This window comes from Galeopterus variegatus, unplaced genomic scaffold, assembly GCF_000696425.1.
Source record: "Galeopterus variegatus unplaced genomic scaffold, G_variegatus-3.0.2 Scaffold37, whole genome shotgun sequence".
Classification (NCBI taxonomy): Eukaryota; Metazoa; Chordata; class Mammalia; order Dermoptera; family Cynocephalidae; genus Galeopterus; species Galeopterus variegatus.
This window is the reverse complement of record NW_007726148.1, coordinates 118,132-137,266: the sequence shown is the minus strand read 5'-3', so window position 1 is coordinate 137,266 and position 19,135 is coordinate 118,132. Positions and strand designations below refer to the sequence as shown.

The 19,135-nt window shown below is 42.1% G+C and overlaps 1 protein-coding gene across 1 annotated transcript in view; it reads right to left on the bottom strand.

The window, feature by feature from the left end:
• The window catches only part of ARHGAP6 (Rho GTPase activating protein 6), a 482,346-nt gene that overhangs the window by 462,783 nt on the left and 428 nt on the right, over positions 1–19,135 (bottom strand). The window contains 1 exon segment of the mRNA XM_008571217.1: positions 18,689–19,135. This exon segment is cut by the window's right edge and continues 7 nt beyond it. Coding sequence (XP_008569439.1) covers positions 18,689–19,135 — 447 coding nt within the window.

Genomic DNA, 19,135 nt, shown 5'->3' with positions numbered 1-19,135 from the left:
AGAGAGGAGCTCTTCTTTTGTTTTTTGGTTTTTTTCCCTCTTCTGGTGACTCTCCTTATCTCCTTATGTCAATGCATTATTTGAGTGTCTGGTGGGCCACCTGCATGGTGGCTGTGACTACTGTTATGGCAACTAGCCACTTTTGTGGCAGCCATGTCATCTGCAGATGCTATGGTGGGCTACCTGCATGGAAATGGTGTTTTTGGTGTGTTCTTTACCTGGCTACAGGCGGGTTTGGCTTCCCCCGGCTCCATGTTGAGGTGCATTTTCTTTTTTTTTTCCTTTTTGTCTTTTTTCGTGACCCGCAACGGATCGCAACCCTCAGTGTCATGCCCGTACCGGACCGGGACCGGGAACGGGATCGTAACCCTCGGTGTTGCACCTGCACCTCGCTTAGCCAGTGAGCGGCCGGTCTGTATGTGGGATCCGAACCCTCGGCGGGAGGCAGCGCACTGTAGCAGTGCGCCACCAGGCCGGCCCGGGGGTGCATTTTCTAATGTCCCAATGGCCAAACCAAGTTAAATGGCTAAGCCCAGAGTCCTTGTTTGGGGGTCACTTGAACACAGAATAGAAAAAAGGAGGAGCGATCAAGGCCCCAAGGCTGTGAAAATGGTTATCATGGAACAAAACAGGGAGGTTTAGAGAAAGCTGGTTGTGGTTTATTTATTCATTTATTTACTTTTCTTTTATTGGGGGAAGGGACTGTTAATTATTTTGAACATTCAGAGTTTGAAGTGGTGGCAGGATCTACAAGTAGAGACATTCTGTAGGTGAATGGAAATATAAGGTTACTTCAAAAAGTTTATGGAAAAATAGAATTAAATGATAATGTGAATGTTTCCATGAACTTTTTGAAGACCCCTCATATGGGACTAGGATTCAACTGGGGAGGGAAATAACAATTGCACCTCTAAAGGATGGAAGTGATAGTTAAAGCTAAGACATGATATAAGCCAAATGAACAAAATTGTTAAGAAAACCCATTTCTTCCATTTGACTAAAATGGTTTTTGACAAACATGAATATCTGATTTAATCTATAAATTCCTACCATGAAAGTACATTATGAACATCTGTTTTAGTACCACTCAGTTTTACATGAATCTTTATGGTAGATTTACCTTCTAAATGATATTTAATTAGTGAATATCATACGAAATAATGACATCAACATTTTTCAACCAAGTTCAAATCAAGCTCATAGGTACCAAGATCAGTGTATTCAAGGAATGTAGTATAAACCAGACATATTTTGCTTCTCTTTGCAAAGCGCATCCCAAATCCACACTTCGTCCTCTCGAGATATTGACATCATTGCTGAGGAAGCTGGCCAATCGTATGAGGGCACTTCAGAAAGTTCATGGTAAGATTTGTATTATCTTTTAATTCCATTTTCCCCCAAACATTTTCAAGTGCCCTTGTATTTTTTCCAAAGGCATTTATTATAAAACAATCCTGGCAAGTGAAAGAAAACAGCACACACTGGTAATATTTTGCTAGAATTATGTGTTTATTCTAGCACTGTTAACAAGAGAGAAGTAGGCATCCAGCAAGCACAGAGGAATGCTGCTGATGTAAATGAATACTTACTCAAAGCCCAGATCTTCCTTCCCCCTCTGATAGGGGAATGACAAAAAGCATTTTGATCTTGCATTTTTCCCAGCCTCACACACCAACAAATGCAGCACTCAAAGACAAGCTGTTGGTGGCCCAGGGTGGCAATAAGGACAGACAAAGCAACAGCCCATGAGAGAGTATCTCGCGGGATGGGGAAGGGCAGGCCATCCAAATTGCAGGGCAGAGAACAAGAATATGGCTGAAGGGCCGGTCAAGTCAGGTGATTGCTGAAGAGAGCACTGTTAAAGGTGGCTTCGTTTAGTCCCTCAGACACAGTTTATGCCTTCGATACTGTATCTTCTCAACAAGCATATGCCCAGGTAACCAGGCACACAGGGCAGGAGGATGTGGCTGAGTGGGTGGAAAGCATCACCATTAATAGAAACATCACGTTTTACTAATGTAGATAAACAGTGACACTTGGTGTTCAAATGATGTTTCCTGTATTCTTCCCATCACCCTATTCTAATCATGAGAAAACATCAGACAAACCAAAATTGAGGGACATTCTATAAAATACCCAGTCAGCACTTTTCAAAAGTGGCAAGATCATGAAAGACAAAGACCGATTGGAGGATAACCAGGAAGCCAACTAGATACAGTGTGGGATCCTGGAGCAGCAAAAGGACATTAGTTGAAAAGCTGGTAAATTCCAAGTAAACTCTGTATTTCAATTAAAAGTATCACCAAGTTTACCTCGATAATGAACCTGTTTCTAAGGTTTATTTCTTAGTTTCTACAAGTGTACCATAGTTATATGACATGTTAACATTAAGGCAAGCAGGGTGAAGGATATCCGAGAACCCTCTGGACTATCTTTGCTACACTTCTGTAAACCTAAAATTATCTCAAAATAAATAGTTTAAAAAGGTGTTGTGTAATTATTGTTGGTCCTGTTGTTTGGATCTTAATGGCTGATTGGGTACCAGATTAACTCATATGCAGAATTCCAGAATTTATGACTCACCTTCCCATCATATCAGACAACCTTCAGTTTCCAGACTATGGCCTGCTTGCTGATACTTACACACCTCAGCTCATTCTGTTTCTTCTACTTGCCTTCCTGTTCTCTAGACAAACTCATACTCCTTGTTTTAAGACTGACCTCAAGTGTCATCTCCCCTGGCTTCCCGAGGCAGAATGAGATATCCCCCCTTATCAACTCTTAGAGACCCTTCCACAAACTTCTGTGTTAGCCACATGATAAGGTACCAAATCCAGCCTATAAAGGGTGATGGTTACAAGCAAGAGATCTAAAGCCAGGCTGTCTGCATTCAAATCCTGGTCCTATCCCTTACTAGCTGTGTCACCTCAAGTGAATTACTTAATTCTCTGTGTCTGTTTCCTCGTCTAAAACATGGAGCCAATAATAACTCATAGAGTTGATCTAAGAACTAACTTAATTCATGAAAATAAAGTAATTCTAAGAGTGTTTGGCTCAGGTAAGTGCCCAATAATTGTTAGCTACTATTATGTCGCTCTTGACTCTGAGGAGTTTTGGAACAAGGACCATATGTATTACTTTTCTGGGTGGAATTCTCAGAGCTGGGTTCAAATTCCACCTTTTCCACTTACTGGCTTTGGATTTCCTTGGATTATTATAAGGATTTATTGCAAGTATTTAATTTAAATTCTTTTAAAGCATGTAGTAGGGTAACTAGCTCAAGGCAAGCATTCGGTACATATTAGTTATTCTAATTATGGTCTTGCTAAACCCAGAGTTTGACACTTAAGATATGCTGAACTGTTTGATAAATGAATGAGTGAGTGAATCAATCAGACAGAATGATGAATAATACTCCGGTGGCTAATATAGATTACCATTATCAGGTAATGATAGCAAAAATTAAATTTCTTCATTTACCATCCCATGCCTCTAAGCTTTAGAATACCAGTTCTAACTGAAGATTCCTGTCTGTGTTGCTCCATGTTTCTTGTTAATATCTAATCATTTGGAAGGATCTCCATGGAGGAGAATGAAAAGTTCTAAGAACAAGCAGCTTTGCCCAATGATACTCTTGCAGCAAATGGGGGTTGTCTGGGTTGCAGTTCTTGCCAATTGAAGTATATGTGCAAATACCCTAAGGGCAGCACATGAATCAGTAATAGCTCTCATCTAATGAGCAACCACTACAGGGCTGGGATGTATAGTCTTAATTACTCTCTGCCCCAACTCTGCATTTAATAAAAAGGGCTTTTTTTGCCATTTATTTATGGACATATATTTGACAGGAACCAAATAGCATTCTTTCTGATACAATTAGAAATATAGCACACAAATATTAAAACTTCAACATAGAGGAAAAACTATACTGAATCATTATTCCTCGGCTACCATACATTTTCCCTACAGTTTAAAAAGCCTAAAATTGCATCTCACAGTTGTTATTTACATTTACCATAGTATTCTTGCCTTTCCCCCCTGGAGGCATTATAAAATCTATTTGCATATTCCTATGACAGCATTTGACATTGAATCAAATCAAATAACAAGCAATAGACACCTCTGCAGGATCCCTCACAGCCTATCAGTCCTAAGTACACTCACCAATTGATTTCACAACCTCCTACAAAGTGCAATTAAATTCCCCATTAAAGTTGAGGAAATTCATACCTCCTAATGGGATTTGATCTCAGGCTTAGACACCACCAAAGTCTATGATCATATTGTTTTTCAGTTATGCTTTTGGTTAGCTAAGATTGCAGGTGACTGATTCTAAATGCTGCTCCCCGTGAAACTATTCTAAAATTTTTGAGTTCAGCTGCAGCTGTGCTGGGCAGCTCTGTGCAAGCTCAGATGAACATTGTGCTGCTAGTGATCCACCTGTAGTGCAGTCAGTCAAGTGCAAAAAGTAAGAGGTAGTTAGAACCCCAGAAGCAATCTCAACCAATGGTGGATGGAAACCAATGGAGACATTCTCCAGCTTCCCACCCCTTAGTTTATGGCAGATTAAAGAAGGCCATAAACTCATTGTTGCTACTCCCATCGAGGGGTAGATTCTATTTCCCTTGCTTTGAATCTGGGCTGGCCTGTGACTCACTTTGACCAAATACTGTGAGACCCCCATGTGGTGAGGAAGCCCAAGCTAGCCACTTGGAGAAGGAGGGGCCACATGGAGAAGCACTAAGGCACCAGACATGTAAGTGAAAACATCTTGAACTTTCCAGACATCCCAGAAACCAGCTCAAAGCAGCCAAGTGAGTGAGCCCAGGAGATGCCATGTGGAGCAGAAGAACTGCCCAGCTGAGCCCTGATCTAATTCCTGACCCACAGAATCATGCTGCTAAGTTTGGGGCTGATTTGTTATGCTGCAATAGATAACTGAAACACAGGTAGATCATCCCAAAAGGCATTCTACACACTTTACAGTGGTCCTGGTGGAACTTTAGTCATCTTACTGTCCACAGCTGCGACCATGACACAACCTGACGATGGCATTTCCTCCTTCCTTCTTTCTTCCTCCCTTCTTCACTCCTGCTTCTTGGGACGACCTTCCAATATACTGCATTCACCCAGGTCCTGCCTCTGTGGGGAACTCAAACTAAGGCACAGGGCTTTCGCACAGGACATTAGTGGAAAAGCTGGTAAAATCCAAGTAAGCTCTGTATTTCAATTAAAAGTATCACCAAGGTTACCTCGATAATGAACCTGTTTCTAAGGTTTATTTCTTAGTTTCTACAAGTGTACCATAGTTATATTTTTATTTTTTTCACAAAGTTTTAAAAACTTTTATTTTCATAAAAAAATAATGTATCCACATTGTTCCAATTATGTATAGTAATAATCAACCTCTCGTTTTTTATTTCTAAAGCAAGATGTTATTATGAAGTTAAAAGTTGTATGTATATACATATAGACAGAGAGAAATCACACCAATAGGTTGTGATCTAGAACTCTGCAAGTCTTTTCAAATAAAAAGAAAAAATTAACCTTTCTGCATTGTGAAAATATTATATAGAAACACTTAATTAATTAATTGGAAGGAATCTTTGTAAGTATACTAAGTTAATTTTCTTCTTGACCATTTAACTTTCATTCTCATTCGACGAACTTAATAAAAACTATTTTTTAGAATGGTTTTAGATTCACTTAATGAACATTTACGTAAGCTACATGTACCATATTGTTATACGAGGGTACTTGAAAAAGTTCATGGAAAAATGGAATCAAAAGATAATACAAATATTTCCATGAACTTTTTGAAGTACCATCATATAAATCAGAAGTGATAACCTTATGAAGAGAATAAAATGTGTAGCAGGATTTTAAAGATTTTCTGTGAAAAGGATAGTTCTAGATGAGAAAAGTTAAACCAGACAATCACAACCCATTGGCTCTCCTGCATCTAGCTGACCCCAAGGAGAATCAAAACTTAGAATAATATTTCAAAGAGAATTAAACCATTTCACTTTGTGTTTTAGCTTGTAACTCTGAATAACCAATTTCAGCAAAAAGAACCCTGAATGAGAACCTAAATATTTGGTCCTTTCTATAACGCTTTAACCATCTTTTCACAGTGCACTTTCAGCTATATAAGAAAAAGCAAAATATTTCCAATTTAATCACACATTAAAAGATTAAAATATTGCCAATGCAGCAGAACAACAATATATTTACTGAGCTCATGCCTCGGAGCTTCTGGAGCAAGTCTGGGATTCATATCACCCTTCTTGACCTTCAAGTCTGCGAACCATCGCCGTATCACCTTTCATGGGTTTTTTTTTTTCAGCATTTTGACAAATACATTCTGATGACACCATTCATTGATAATATATCAACATTAAAAGCCAGATTCAACATGCCTCCTTGGGAGCGTGCTGAAAGACCCAGAACAACAACACTCCATGATATCACATGAAAACTGCACCTGTCTTTAAGCTCTCTTATAAATCATGAAGGAAACCTGACTCATTGGGTTGGCAGTGAGAACCTAAAGCCAGCGAGTTCTAATCCTGGATTTCTGCAAGTCGTTTGCAAGAGGTCTTTGGGTCAATAGTTTAATTTTAGTTTAAACTATTATTTAATTCTAGTTTAATGTATTTACAATTCTTATCTGCCAAAGAGCAAATATGACCAAACACTTGTGTTGATGCTCAGAAAGAAAGCTATGTCAACCTCTGCTTCCTCACCAACCATAATAACTCAGTATTGGTGATTGTCTATATAACAGGAGAGGCAGAATTTGTTTGTAGCATAGTGAAAGTCCCAGAAGACTGGTTTTTAACACAATTCCAGGAAGAGCTTCTATGTCCATTATAGTCTAAAGGTAAAATTGTAAAGGTCTCTGTTTGGGGGGGGTTGTCTGGACATAGGCTGGGGATGTCATGGACAGGATTTAAGTATCACAAGGATGTCTAGATTAGATGGAAGACTTTTAAGGACTTTCCCCCCTAACATTCTACTTTGTTTATAGAATGCTAAAGTCAGTCTAGAAAAGCTAATGGGAGTTACAGTTAGATTTTGAGCAAAAAAGCCTCTGAGTGTAGATGGTACTGTGTCAATTTGGTGATGCTGCCTTGTGACCCTGGACAGATGTTGCTGAGACAAGCTTGGTCTCATGTGACAATGGCAGTATAAGGAAATGAGAACACACCAGGCTTGAGGTGAGAAGCGCACTGCCATTTACCAGCTAGAGAACCAGGGCTGCACCGGGAGCCTGCCAGTTTCCAACATTCTATGTCTTCTACAAACAAAAAGCATCTGATGCAATGAAGTTATTGTGTGTTGGAATGAAGGCTGCCCCTTGGCATTTGGCATTTCTTGGGTTACACCAAATCCACAATGCAAGTCTGGCAAATTCCTGTGTTCCAAGTCACTAGGCCAAAATGCCTGGGGTGACAGCCTGTTGCTGCTCCCATGCCTGTCATGAAAAGTATACCTTACTTAAGAGCTAGCAAAATAAATTCCCAATTGCCATCTGCTGTTGTCCAACACAGCTGGGTCTACCCATTCAGTTGCTGATCACCTAAGCCCTCTTCAACTGGCATGCTAGAAAGACCAAAGCTCCTGGCACACATAGTAGGTGCACAATTAATAGCGTTGACTAAATTAATTCTTATTCAAGTCCTAGCTTTGTTGCTTCCTAGCTCTGTGACCTGGGCACAGCTTCAATTTTATTTAACCTCGCCCTCTTTTGCATCTTTCTGTACTTCCTATGTGCCGGGTACTTTCCAAGAAATTAAGTCATGGAATCCTCACAAAAACTCTTTGAAGTAGGCATGTTCATTACCCTCCTTGGATCAGTGAGGAAAATGGGCCCACAAAGGGGCTTCGTAATTTGTTCCACATCACAGAGCTGAGCTGGGATTTGAACCCAGGCAGTCTGGGTCAGAGTCAAGCTTAACCCATTCATTTCATGCCCTCTCCAACTGAGTCTGGCTACGTCTTAATCTGAGTCTCAGCATCTTCATCCATAAAATGAAGGTTGATACTATCACCCCACAGAATTGTTCTAATAATAGAAAAGTGGTGAGAATTCTACAAATACTATTTATTTCACTTATCATTATCATCATCACCTGACAAATACAATTCAACTGAAGTGAGCAAATAATCAATCGGAAGTTCCCATTTGAGCAGAATTATACTTTGTTCAAAAACCAGAAAATCCAGTGGCCCAGTCCAGGGTTTCTCCGGAACAAATTATTAGCTATAAAAGAGGGCTTGTTGTAAAAAATCTCAAAGCAGCACGGCTGTTGTCACCTAGGGCTTCTCTTTCCCCTTCTCCATCCACATCTCGGTCTCAGAGGACCAGATCGCCCGACCCTTCCTGATCCACCCCCGAGAGAGGAAGTTATCAGCGATGCAATCTGAAAATGGACCCAACACCTATTTATACTTCAGCTCCTGGAGGTGGTACTAAGTCACCTGGTTCCATGAGCTGGCAAGGTCTACAGAAACACAGCGTTATCTTCTTGGTCCATGAGGCCACACAACTCAATTCACTTCCAATTTCTCCAAAGACGTGATACCTTCTTAGGCTCAGAGTTCTCCTCGTGGGTCCATCAGCACATCACTTGACAGGTACTTTCTCAAACTGCTTTTAGTTTTAACAGATCCTGAAAATCTTTAGCTATTAATAACTGGTGAGAAATGGCCAGGCAATTTTTGAAGATTGTAAGTAGCTTTTAAAATCTCTGTCTTTTCTGAAAAACAACCTTTTTAATAGCTTCTCTGTGCTCGCTTACAAAGTGCAGTAAGTAGGACATAGACTTTCCACGGTAACCTGTTTGGGAAAATCCAGGGCTGGCTGCTGACTGCTCCGTTGCACCTGCCAGCACCGTTACTTCCTCCCCTGCTGCATCTTCAAGGGTGGCGTGCAGAACACCTTGGGCCTGCACTGACTGCATACCTGCTCTTCCACATGCATGCTTACATTTCACTGAAAACCTGACGCAGTGACAAAATTCGGTGTATTTTCTGAAAGTCATAAACATCATTCTTTTTTTAAGTGAAAATAAAATTCAGAGATCATAAAATTCACACTTTTACAATGTAAAATTCAGTGATTTTTATTATATTAACCTTGGACCCATTGGCTGCCACTCCCCATGCCTCTCTACTCCTAGCCTCTGACAACAGTTAATCTACTTCCTGTCTCTATGGATTTGCCTATTCTGGACATTTCCTGTAAATAGAATTAAATATGTGATCCTTTTTGACTAGCTTCTATCACATAGCGCAATGTTGTCAAAATTCATCCATGTTGTAACATGTATCAGAACTTCATTTCTTTTTATTGCTGAATAATCTTGCATTGTATGGACATATCACATTTTGTTGACACATTCATCCATTGATGAACATTTGGCTGTTTCCACCATTTTGGCTGTTATGAATAATAATGTTATAACATTCATGCATAAGTTTTGGTGTGGACATATGTTTTCACTTCTCTTGGGTATATTCTCAGGAGTAGAATTGTTGGGTAAACTGCTGTTTAACTTTTGAGGAATTGCCAAACTGTGTTTCAGAGTTCCTACACCATTTTACATTCCCACAGGAGTGTATGAGGGTTCTAGTTTTTCCACATCCTTGTCATTTCTTGTTATTCTTTCTGTAGCTTTGTATTCATCTCATTGTAGCTTTGATTTGCATTTCCCTAATAACTAATAAAAACATCATTCTTTACCAGCTAACACAATAACTATTTTTTTTTTACACATTACATTCCAGTTTTGATTTTTCTTTTCTTTTTTTATTTTTCTGTATTGTAACATAGTTACAATTATAGTCCCACTTTCCTTATCTAAGCAATGGCTCAGAGAAGATATAGTGAACTTTAGAACAAGATGTCATGTCCCAAAGTCATATCTTTGGGATCCGGGAGAACTGCTGTCAGCCCACAGACTCCCTCAGTCATTGACTAGATTCTGATAAGAAACACACATCTCCTTGTGCAAGCACCAGACAAGAAGAATTGGAATCTCACTATGGAAAAATGAGCTCCCATTTCCGCAAATCCTGTGTCATGACATATACCAGAGTGAAAACTTATTCATTTGGAGGTGGCATCTGGTTGAGCCATAGAGTAGAGAGGGATCCTTCTCAGGTCGATATGGGACCAGGGCATCAAAAGCAAAGTGAGAAGGAGAGAAAAAAAATCTCTGCAGGGAACCTTTACATTAAATGGGTAAAACCCATGTCATGAAGCTCAAAGCCCAGCCAGACTTCCTCTTCACCATCTTCCCACTCCCATACTCCATTCCAGTTAGATTTCTCTAAGTTCCTGAAGCATACTATCTTCTCTCTTAAACATAAGCCATTCCTTCTTGCCAGGGGCCATTCCCTTCTTTTTGTTTGGCAAAAGCCTCCTCATCCACTGGTTTCAGTTGAGATATCCCAGAGCTCCTTAATCCTTGTATCAGTTTCCTATCACTGCTGTAACAAATGACCACCAACTTAGTGGCTTAAAGCCACACACGTATGCTCTCACTGTTATGGAGGCCAGAAGTCCCACTGGGCTAGGATCAAGATGTCAGAAGAGCTGCATTCCTTCTGCAGGATCTAACAGAGAAGTTGTTTCCTTGCCTTTACCAGCTTCTGGAGGCTGCTGCACACCTTGGCTCATGGCTCCTACCTTCATCTTGAAAGCCGACAGTGCAGCATCTTCAAAATCTTCTTCCCTACACCTTGCTTCTGTCCTCACATCTCCTTCTCTAACTCTGATCCTTTTGCCTCCCTTTTGTAAGGACCCTTGTGATTACATTGGTCCTATCCAGATAATCCAGGATCATTTCACATCTACAAAGTCCCTTTTGCCACATAAAGTGGCATATTCACTGGTTCTGGGGATTAGAATATGAACATCTTTGGGGCCATTACTCTGTCTACCTCAGAACGAGTGTAGAGATTTACTGATTTGAAGTTATTCCTTCCACAGACTGTAACCACCTTGCGGAGCCATGTGTTTGCCCCACATACAGCCCCAGTGTCCAGAGCATAGCTGGCACTGGATAAATATATGATGGCTACGTGGCTGAGTGGCCAGTTTGGCTTGGCTGGACCACAGTTCCTGGGAGAAGGGAAGGAAGTAGGATAGGATTAAATGATAAAGGGTTTTGAAGTGACTAGCTAAGCAGTTTGGATTTCATTCTGTACACATTGAGACCCATAAGAGGCTTTTGATCAGAGGTTAACATGATTACAGTGGTGTCTTTGGAGTAGAAGACCAAAATGGGAGCAGGGAGCAAGTGAAGGCAGGGTGACCAAGCAGGGGCCACAGCAAATGAAGACCCAAACTAGGTGGTGATGAGGAGAATGAACAGCCTGAGAGAGATATAAGAACTCGGATACAACATTGGAATATTTTTATAGCCCCCAAAGATTCCTTGTGTTTGTTGGCAATCACTCCTTGTTCCCATCCCCAGACTCAGGCATCTCCAGACCCAGATTTGTCTTTTCTGGACATTTCATTTAAATGGAACAATACAATACATAGCTCTATGTGCCCAGCTTCTTTCACTTAGCATAATATTCCAACATTGGATTGGGGTGATAGTTGAACAACTCTGTAAATTTACTAAGAATCATGGAATTTACACTTAAAGAGTGAATTTTATGGTATTTAAATTATATTTCAATAAATCTGTTAGTTACTAAAAAAAAAGAACTCAGATACAGATACGTACCACATCAAACCCTTTCTAGAATGGAGCAAATGAGAAGTAAACATTACAGGACTTCATCATTTATTGGAGAGTAGAGCAGAAAGAGAAGGGAGGGAGAACTGAGGACACTCTGGCAAACCTAAGCGAGCAGAAGAATGGTGACAACAATCAAAATAAGGAATACATAAAATGAAACACATCCAGAGGGAAGTGGAGCTGAATTGCTTTGCTTCAGACATGTAGAATCGGAGGAGCCCAGCGGGCATCTGTGAGCAGATGTCCAGCAGGAAATTCCAGCATTTATGTCAGGAGCTCGAGCACACACAAGCCCAGCTGGACACAGAGCCAGGAGCCTCCCCTAGAGGGATGATGGTTGAAGTCAGAAAAGTGAATGAGATCGTCAAGGAAGAATGCCTTGAAGGAAAAAACACAGAACCATGGGGACTGCTGGACAAAGGCAAGCCCGGCTAGAGGAGCAGGAAGAGACGCAGAGGCGCAGAGGGAATGCATGGAGGGGAAGGTGGGCCGGAGGGACAGTGCTCTCTTCTGCCCAGAAGCCTGGCCATAGGAGGACGAAAATGAGTCTTGGGATTTAGGGACCTTCGAGAGAACTCTTCCAGCAGGTAATGGGGATAGAAAAGAGACCATGGTCAAAAGCACTCTTTGGAAAATGCAAGTAGTCATGGTCGCTTACTTTTTCCAGAAGTTTGGCAGTTTATTCTGAGAGTCAAGAAGGATTCCAGGGTGGTTGTGCCTTCTGCTCATTGTCCGAGTTTGTGCTGCTTAACCTTTCCAGTCCCTCTCTTTAACTGTAAAATAAGGAGGTTGCAGCTAGATGTTACCCGAGGTCCTTTCTGAGTCTAAAATTTCCTCTTTCCAACCCTCAAATCCTAAAATGCTAATGAAAGCTCAGTTCCAAGGCATCTGAGAAGTTGTCTTCACATGATTCTTCATTTCAGTTTAAAATTACCTTCAAAAGGGATTCTAGCAGAGAGATACTCTGAGAGACTATGAAAGCTAAACAACTATTTTCCTGAATTAAAAATTCGTAAGGCATCATGCTGATTCCAGACATAATTCCTCACCCAACACTCTGTCGATTTCCTGTTTCAAGCTGTCACACTTTAATTAGTTCCTCTTGGGGGATGTGAGCGAGCCTCTATTTGTAATCGCAATGTGCCTCTCTGGCACATTTTAAATTTTAGTTCCAGTTTCCATCATTATATATTTACCATTCAATTCTTTCCCCACAGATATAAATACCTATTGAAATGCACTTTTTTCCAATTCAAAGCCTTGGCTGACATAAGAAGAAGAAAATGACAAAGACTGTAGCCACAAGCCTGAGAGAAAATAGTACCAGAAAGCAAAACCTAGAATTCAGTTTCTCGTATACAAGATGTCTCAACCTCAGCACTTACTAACATTTTGAGTGGAATAATTATTTGCTTGTGGGGACTGTCCTGTGCATTGTAGGATGTTTAGCATCATCCCTGGCCTCCACCCACTAGATGCCAGTAGCACCTCCCTGTCCCAGTTTTGGCAATCAAAAATGCCACCAAGCATTGCCAAACTCCCTCTTGGTTCAGAACCACTGCTCTGAAGGATGATCCTGCTAAAACTCTGCAGCATGGGCCAGATTTGGAGAATATAATGACAAGGAAGAGTTCGACTTTCAAGTAGTTCGACAGTGCAAGAAAACAGTGTGCTAAAGTGGAGAATTAGGAAATACAAATAGTTTGAGAAAAAACAGAATTAAAAGATAATATGAATCTTTCCATGAACTTTTTTTTTTTTTTTTTTGTCTTTTTTGCGACTGGTAAGGGGATCACAACCCTTGGCTTGGTGTCGCCCGCACCACGCTCAGCCAGTGAGCGTACCGGCCATTCCTATATAGGATCCGAACCCGCGGCGGGAGCATCGCTGCACTCCCAGTGCTGCACTCTCCCAAGTGCGCCACGGGGTCTGCCCTTTCCATGAACTTTTTGAAGTGCCCTCATACATAAGTACTATGTTTACATGCCAACTCACACTTTTTTCCAGGATACTTGGCATGGTTTCCCCATTCTCACCTCCTCTGACTATTTTTCCCTCACTTGTTTCATGCTTATAACCCATGCCACCCCACACACCAGAGCAATCCCTCCAAAACACATGTCTGATCATGTTTCACCCTCACGCTTAAAAGCCACCAATTTCTTCCCTTCTCCATAGCAGGGTTTCTCAGCCTCGGCACTCTGGACACTGAGGGTCAGATGATTCTTCCTTGTGGGGCTGTCCTGTACACTGTAGGGTGTTGAGCAAACCTGGCCTCCCCAGTAGATGCCAATACCAGCTCCTCTGTAGTAAGCAGAATAATGTTCCACAGAAGATGTCCAAGCCCAAATCCCTGGAACCTGTGAGTATGTCATAGCAAAAAATAATTAAGGTTTCAGATGGACTTAAATGTCGCTAATCAACTGATCTTAAAACAGTGAGATTATTCTGGATTATCCAGGTGAGCCCAGTGTACTCACAAGAGTCTATAAGAGAGTCAGAGGGAGAAATGGATACAGAGGAAGAGTCACAGAAATGCAACATGGTTGGCTTTGCAGATGAAGGAAAGGGCCACTGGAAAAGGAAGGGCAACAGATCCTAGAGCCTTCAGAAGGAGCACAGCCCTGCCAGTAAGACCTGTTGGGACTACTGACCTCCGGAACTGTAAGATAATAAATTTGGGTTACTTTAAGCCAGCAAGTTTGTGGTTATTTTTTTACAGCAATGATAGAAAACTCACACACCACCCCCCCCAAATGTGACATCCCAAAATGTCTTCAGACATTGCCAAATATCTCCTGGGGACACAGTCACCTCCAGACTGAGAATCACCATCTACACAACATAGAGTCCAAACTTCTGAGAAGTGCACAAGGGGCTCTTGGAAATGACCTCTACCCTACCTGCTGAATACTCTCATCCAACACGCAGTGAGACACATCCTGTGCACCAGCCCCACCAAACATCTCACTTCGAAAACACTCAGCAGCTGTCACTTCTCTGCAGATGGGATACCAAAGGGCTCCTTGCAGTGTGGGGAATGTGCTTGGGTCCTCCTGTCATTTTTGTCCATGCCATAGTTATACCCCCCAAACAGGTCTGATTTCTGCTTTCACTAGGTTACCACATACAAAGCCATGTGGTTACTACATATATTAAAGTGCAGGTGTCCTAATCTACTCCTCCAAACAAATTATTGCATGAAAGCCCCCCTAGGTCCTCTCTATTGGAAACTCTGGTGTCACCAAAACCTCTGTGACTTACCACATCTACTCTTTTCTCTCTCATCAAGGAATCACCTTCCTTCTTCTCCTTTTAAATGGCAGTCATTCTTGAAGATCAAGTTCAAATGTTCTCTGTACAGCAAAGACTTCCAAGGTGCACAGTGAATTATCACCCACCCTTCTGTGGTCCCTCACTGCGCTGATCCTTCTACACCATGCCTATCAGTTGACTCATCCATCCCCTCATTAGACTGTGGGCTCTGTAAGGGCGGGCCCTATATTTTAGTCTCTCTGTATTCCTGGTACCTAGAAATGCTTATGACATGAAGGAAGAAAAGTATAGAAGTCATGGAAATAAAGAAATCATTTTATGTGTTACAGAATCTGGCAAACTCTAGGTCAGCTATGGGCATAATCCCAGCTCTGATGCACAAGAATTAGGAGAACCCTAGGACTGAAATGAGACCTATTCCCTGATCTTTGACCAGAGTCAGGGTAGAGCTTGGCTGCTGAGAACACACGCTGAGAAACATGTATGAATTGTGTCACCATGGACCATTTATCCCTTTGTCTTCTCCCTTTTTCTACTCAACAAATATTCTGTCCAGCACATCCATGAATCAGATTTTATTAAAGCAATCCTAAAACACACGGTGAGGAAATATTAACAGAGTTGTAGCTGACTTTGTCTGACACCTCCCAGGTTTAGGCCATAAAACGGCCATTTGTGAGCTGTGAGTGAGCACAAGTAATAGAGCTGCAGGCATTTATGAGAGTCTTGGGAGCAGGAGCTGTTGTGTGAACAATTTAGTTTAAAACCAGAGAATCTGCTGAAAGAACTAAGTGGAAATGGAGGTGATCCATCACTGGCTAAAGCTGAAGGTGAATTCTCAGGCTTTCCTATGGATTCAATGGAAGGGAAACAGAACGTTGGAACAAACCATATGAGGCACATGGAGTCCATACGCATGACTCCAGACGGATCCTCGTGGCTACGAATTGGACGAAGGCCCCAGGGAAACTTCAGGCCAGCTGAAAGCACTTCTGTGGGCACTCGCTAGATGGCTGGCACGGGGTGCCACATTCAACTTCACTAGCGGAGTGGTTCTCAGCCAAGGCAAATTTTACTCCCAGTGGGTATTCCCAGTGTCTAGAGACAGTGTTTGCTGTCACACTGGTCGAGAGGAGTGCTACTGGCATCTAGTGGGTAGAGGCCAGGGATGCCACTAAACATCTTGCAGTGCACAGGACAGTCCCCATCACAAAGAATCATTTGGCCTCAAATGTCAACAGTGCCAAGGGTGAGAAACCCTGAGCCAGAACAACCAGGAAGGGCACATCTGTATTAGCCACATCTCCCCTCCAGGGCCTCCAAGCAGCCTTGCAAGGTGCTCATTTGCTGGACTTTAGACATCATTAGAAAAGATTCTCTTTATGGACAAAGGACCCAGCTTGCTTGCAAATGAGAAGGACAAGCAGTGCCCAATAAAACGAATTTTCTTGATTTTTGACAGAGTTCCAGGGCATTAAACCTTTGAAAGGTAATCCAGGCCATTAAATTCCAGACCCAGGGGTTATATTAGGATATCTTGGCCTCTGTTAAACAAAACCAGCATTGGACTTACATGCCAGGATTCCATCCAATCATTCCATGTCTGGCTCGAGCATAACGGGATTTCCACATTCCCCCTCCCCACTCCGCCCAACACACACCCAAACATAGACATCTTATGAGAAAATTTTGTTCTTTTGGTAGATGGTATGTACTATGATTTAGCCACTGAAAAAAGGTGAAAGTCATAGTAGGTGAGCTTCGTGCACACTGCTCAAACACCTTATGGAACAGTTAGAAGCCACCCAGTGTTGCTGCAGTTCAGATATTTGTGTATTGATTATGAGATTTTAATGGCTAAGGAGACCATTTGCAACAAGTGCGATCATCTACATTTGAATTCCTTTGGGCCACAACACCAATGAACAGCATCTGTATATAATAGTCTAAGTAGGTATGGTTGCTAAGAAAAGCAGGAATATTCTTAATGATGCAATTTGTTTTGAACCTGAACATCAGTGACTATCTAATCCAAAAAGTTGGCTTGCTTTGGCATTTCTTTTTCTCTCAGCTCCTGCAAATTAATCTGATAATGTGTACTTCTGAAACAGAGCGGGAATCCAGCCCCTCCTAGGAACTAAGAGAATTTCAGTGTTTAAATTTCCCATCCCCTTTTCAATGCTGAGTTCCCTGGTTTGTAGGTAACATCTTGCTCTCCGCCTTGACTTTTCTTTCTACTGCCTGACTTCCTCACAAAACGGACAGAATTGTTAGCAATGTTTGTTAGTTTTTTGTCATCCATACCCGACCCACCTAATAGCAACAGTTACTTTGACACAATAACTAACATTAATAATATGTGATACTAAAGAAATAATAAGTTGTTGCAATGATGAATTTGCTAACTATCCTGATTTGATCGCTACACATTGTGTACATGTGTTGAAACATAACTCCGTATGCCACAAATATATACAATCAATACGTTTGAATTTTTTTTTAAAGTGAGGCTAATATTTCTGATAAATAATGGTGATTTTTCTAAGGCGTTCTATTAAAGCCAAAATCTAACAGTTATCTCATGTTAACAGAGCTGTGTATGATCTTGGATGCTGTTTGCAAACTGTGTTGTTTGGTTGTGTCTCCTTTATTTAGCCTAAATCTCCAGCAATTACATGGTATTTCATTTCATTTCTGTAATGCTAACTGTACTTTAAAATATTTAGTTACAACTGATAGAACCTCCCTTCCCTTATGGGAACAGATCCAAGGCAAACCTATAGAGTTTGTGGACTGAAAGGGATAAGAGTTGTTCATTTTTAAAATAACTACTATTTATTCTCTAAAATTGTGCTGCTATCCAAGATCCTATCAATCACAGTTTCCCAATAGCTCTATTTTCCATCCTACTTAACCAGGGAGTAAACATCTTAAGGGTATCAAATAGCTTCCTCTAAGTTCCTTATTAATTGATTCTGTATTCACGTATATTTCACTAACTACTAACTGTCCTCAGTGGAATTTGAGCATATTTCCATGATCTTTCATGCCCCTAAGCAGCAATTTTTTTCTTCTTCTCCTAGCTTAAACCAGTACTCAGTACCATAGATTTCTGAAATTACAACTTTAGGGAAAAGAAGAGATCAAAATTAGAGAATTCTAGTAGTTACTCCCCACTGCCACCCAAACACACAGACGCACACAGAGACACACAATCAACAGCACCCTCCAGAATAATGCTCCTGAATTCTCTGTAGAACAACCAAATGGCAGACATATTTCAAAATATATTTTATCCAATTGTTACTAACAGCTTAGCAGTAGATCACTTGAGTTCCGAAAAATATCAAGATCGGGTGAAGGGATAAGATTGCCTGCAGCCTAAACAGGAAACCAGACCACCATCTCCTCCTCCAGCTCCCAGGACTTCTCCAAAGTGGAGCCAACGAGTCCTACAAGACACACACGCGGGTGGCCACTAGGGACGTCCCATTTCCAGGTACCATATAACCGGCTGAAGTGGAAGAGCCACACCACAGAAACCCCTCGGCGGGTGCCTGACTGTAAATATGATGGAATTAACAACGGCGCCCTGGAACAGCCCGGGTGCCCAGCCCTGGGCCGTGACGACGCGCGATGCCGGTCCCTACCTCGGACTTCCACACGACATGGGGGTGGCCGCGGCTGTTAGGTGGGGGCTGGAACTTCCTTTGCTGCAGCCACCTCCTGGGAGAAGCGAAGATGCCATTGGAGCCTCCCCCGGAGGAGCAGAGGATGCTCGCTGCACTGCGGCCACTGCCCGGCCCGGCCAGGACAGAAGGCAAGTCCCAGGCCATACTCTTCTTGAGGCCGCCGCGACCCAGGGGGATCTCATAGTCAAAGTGGAAGCTGCCGGACGGCGACTTCTCCTGCGGGGTGCTGGGCGTGGAGAAGGACGAGCAGAGGGGTCTGGGCGGCGGGAGCCGGGTGGCCCGGGGGGACGGGCCCCGGGGAGAGGACGCCAAGCGGGGACCGAGCCCCTCGGCTGGGGACGGCGAGGAGTAGAGGCGGCTCGAGGTGGCTCCCAGCGCGCCGCCCTCCGCGCCCGCCTCGCCCCC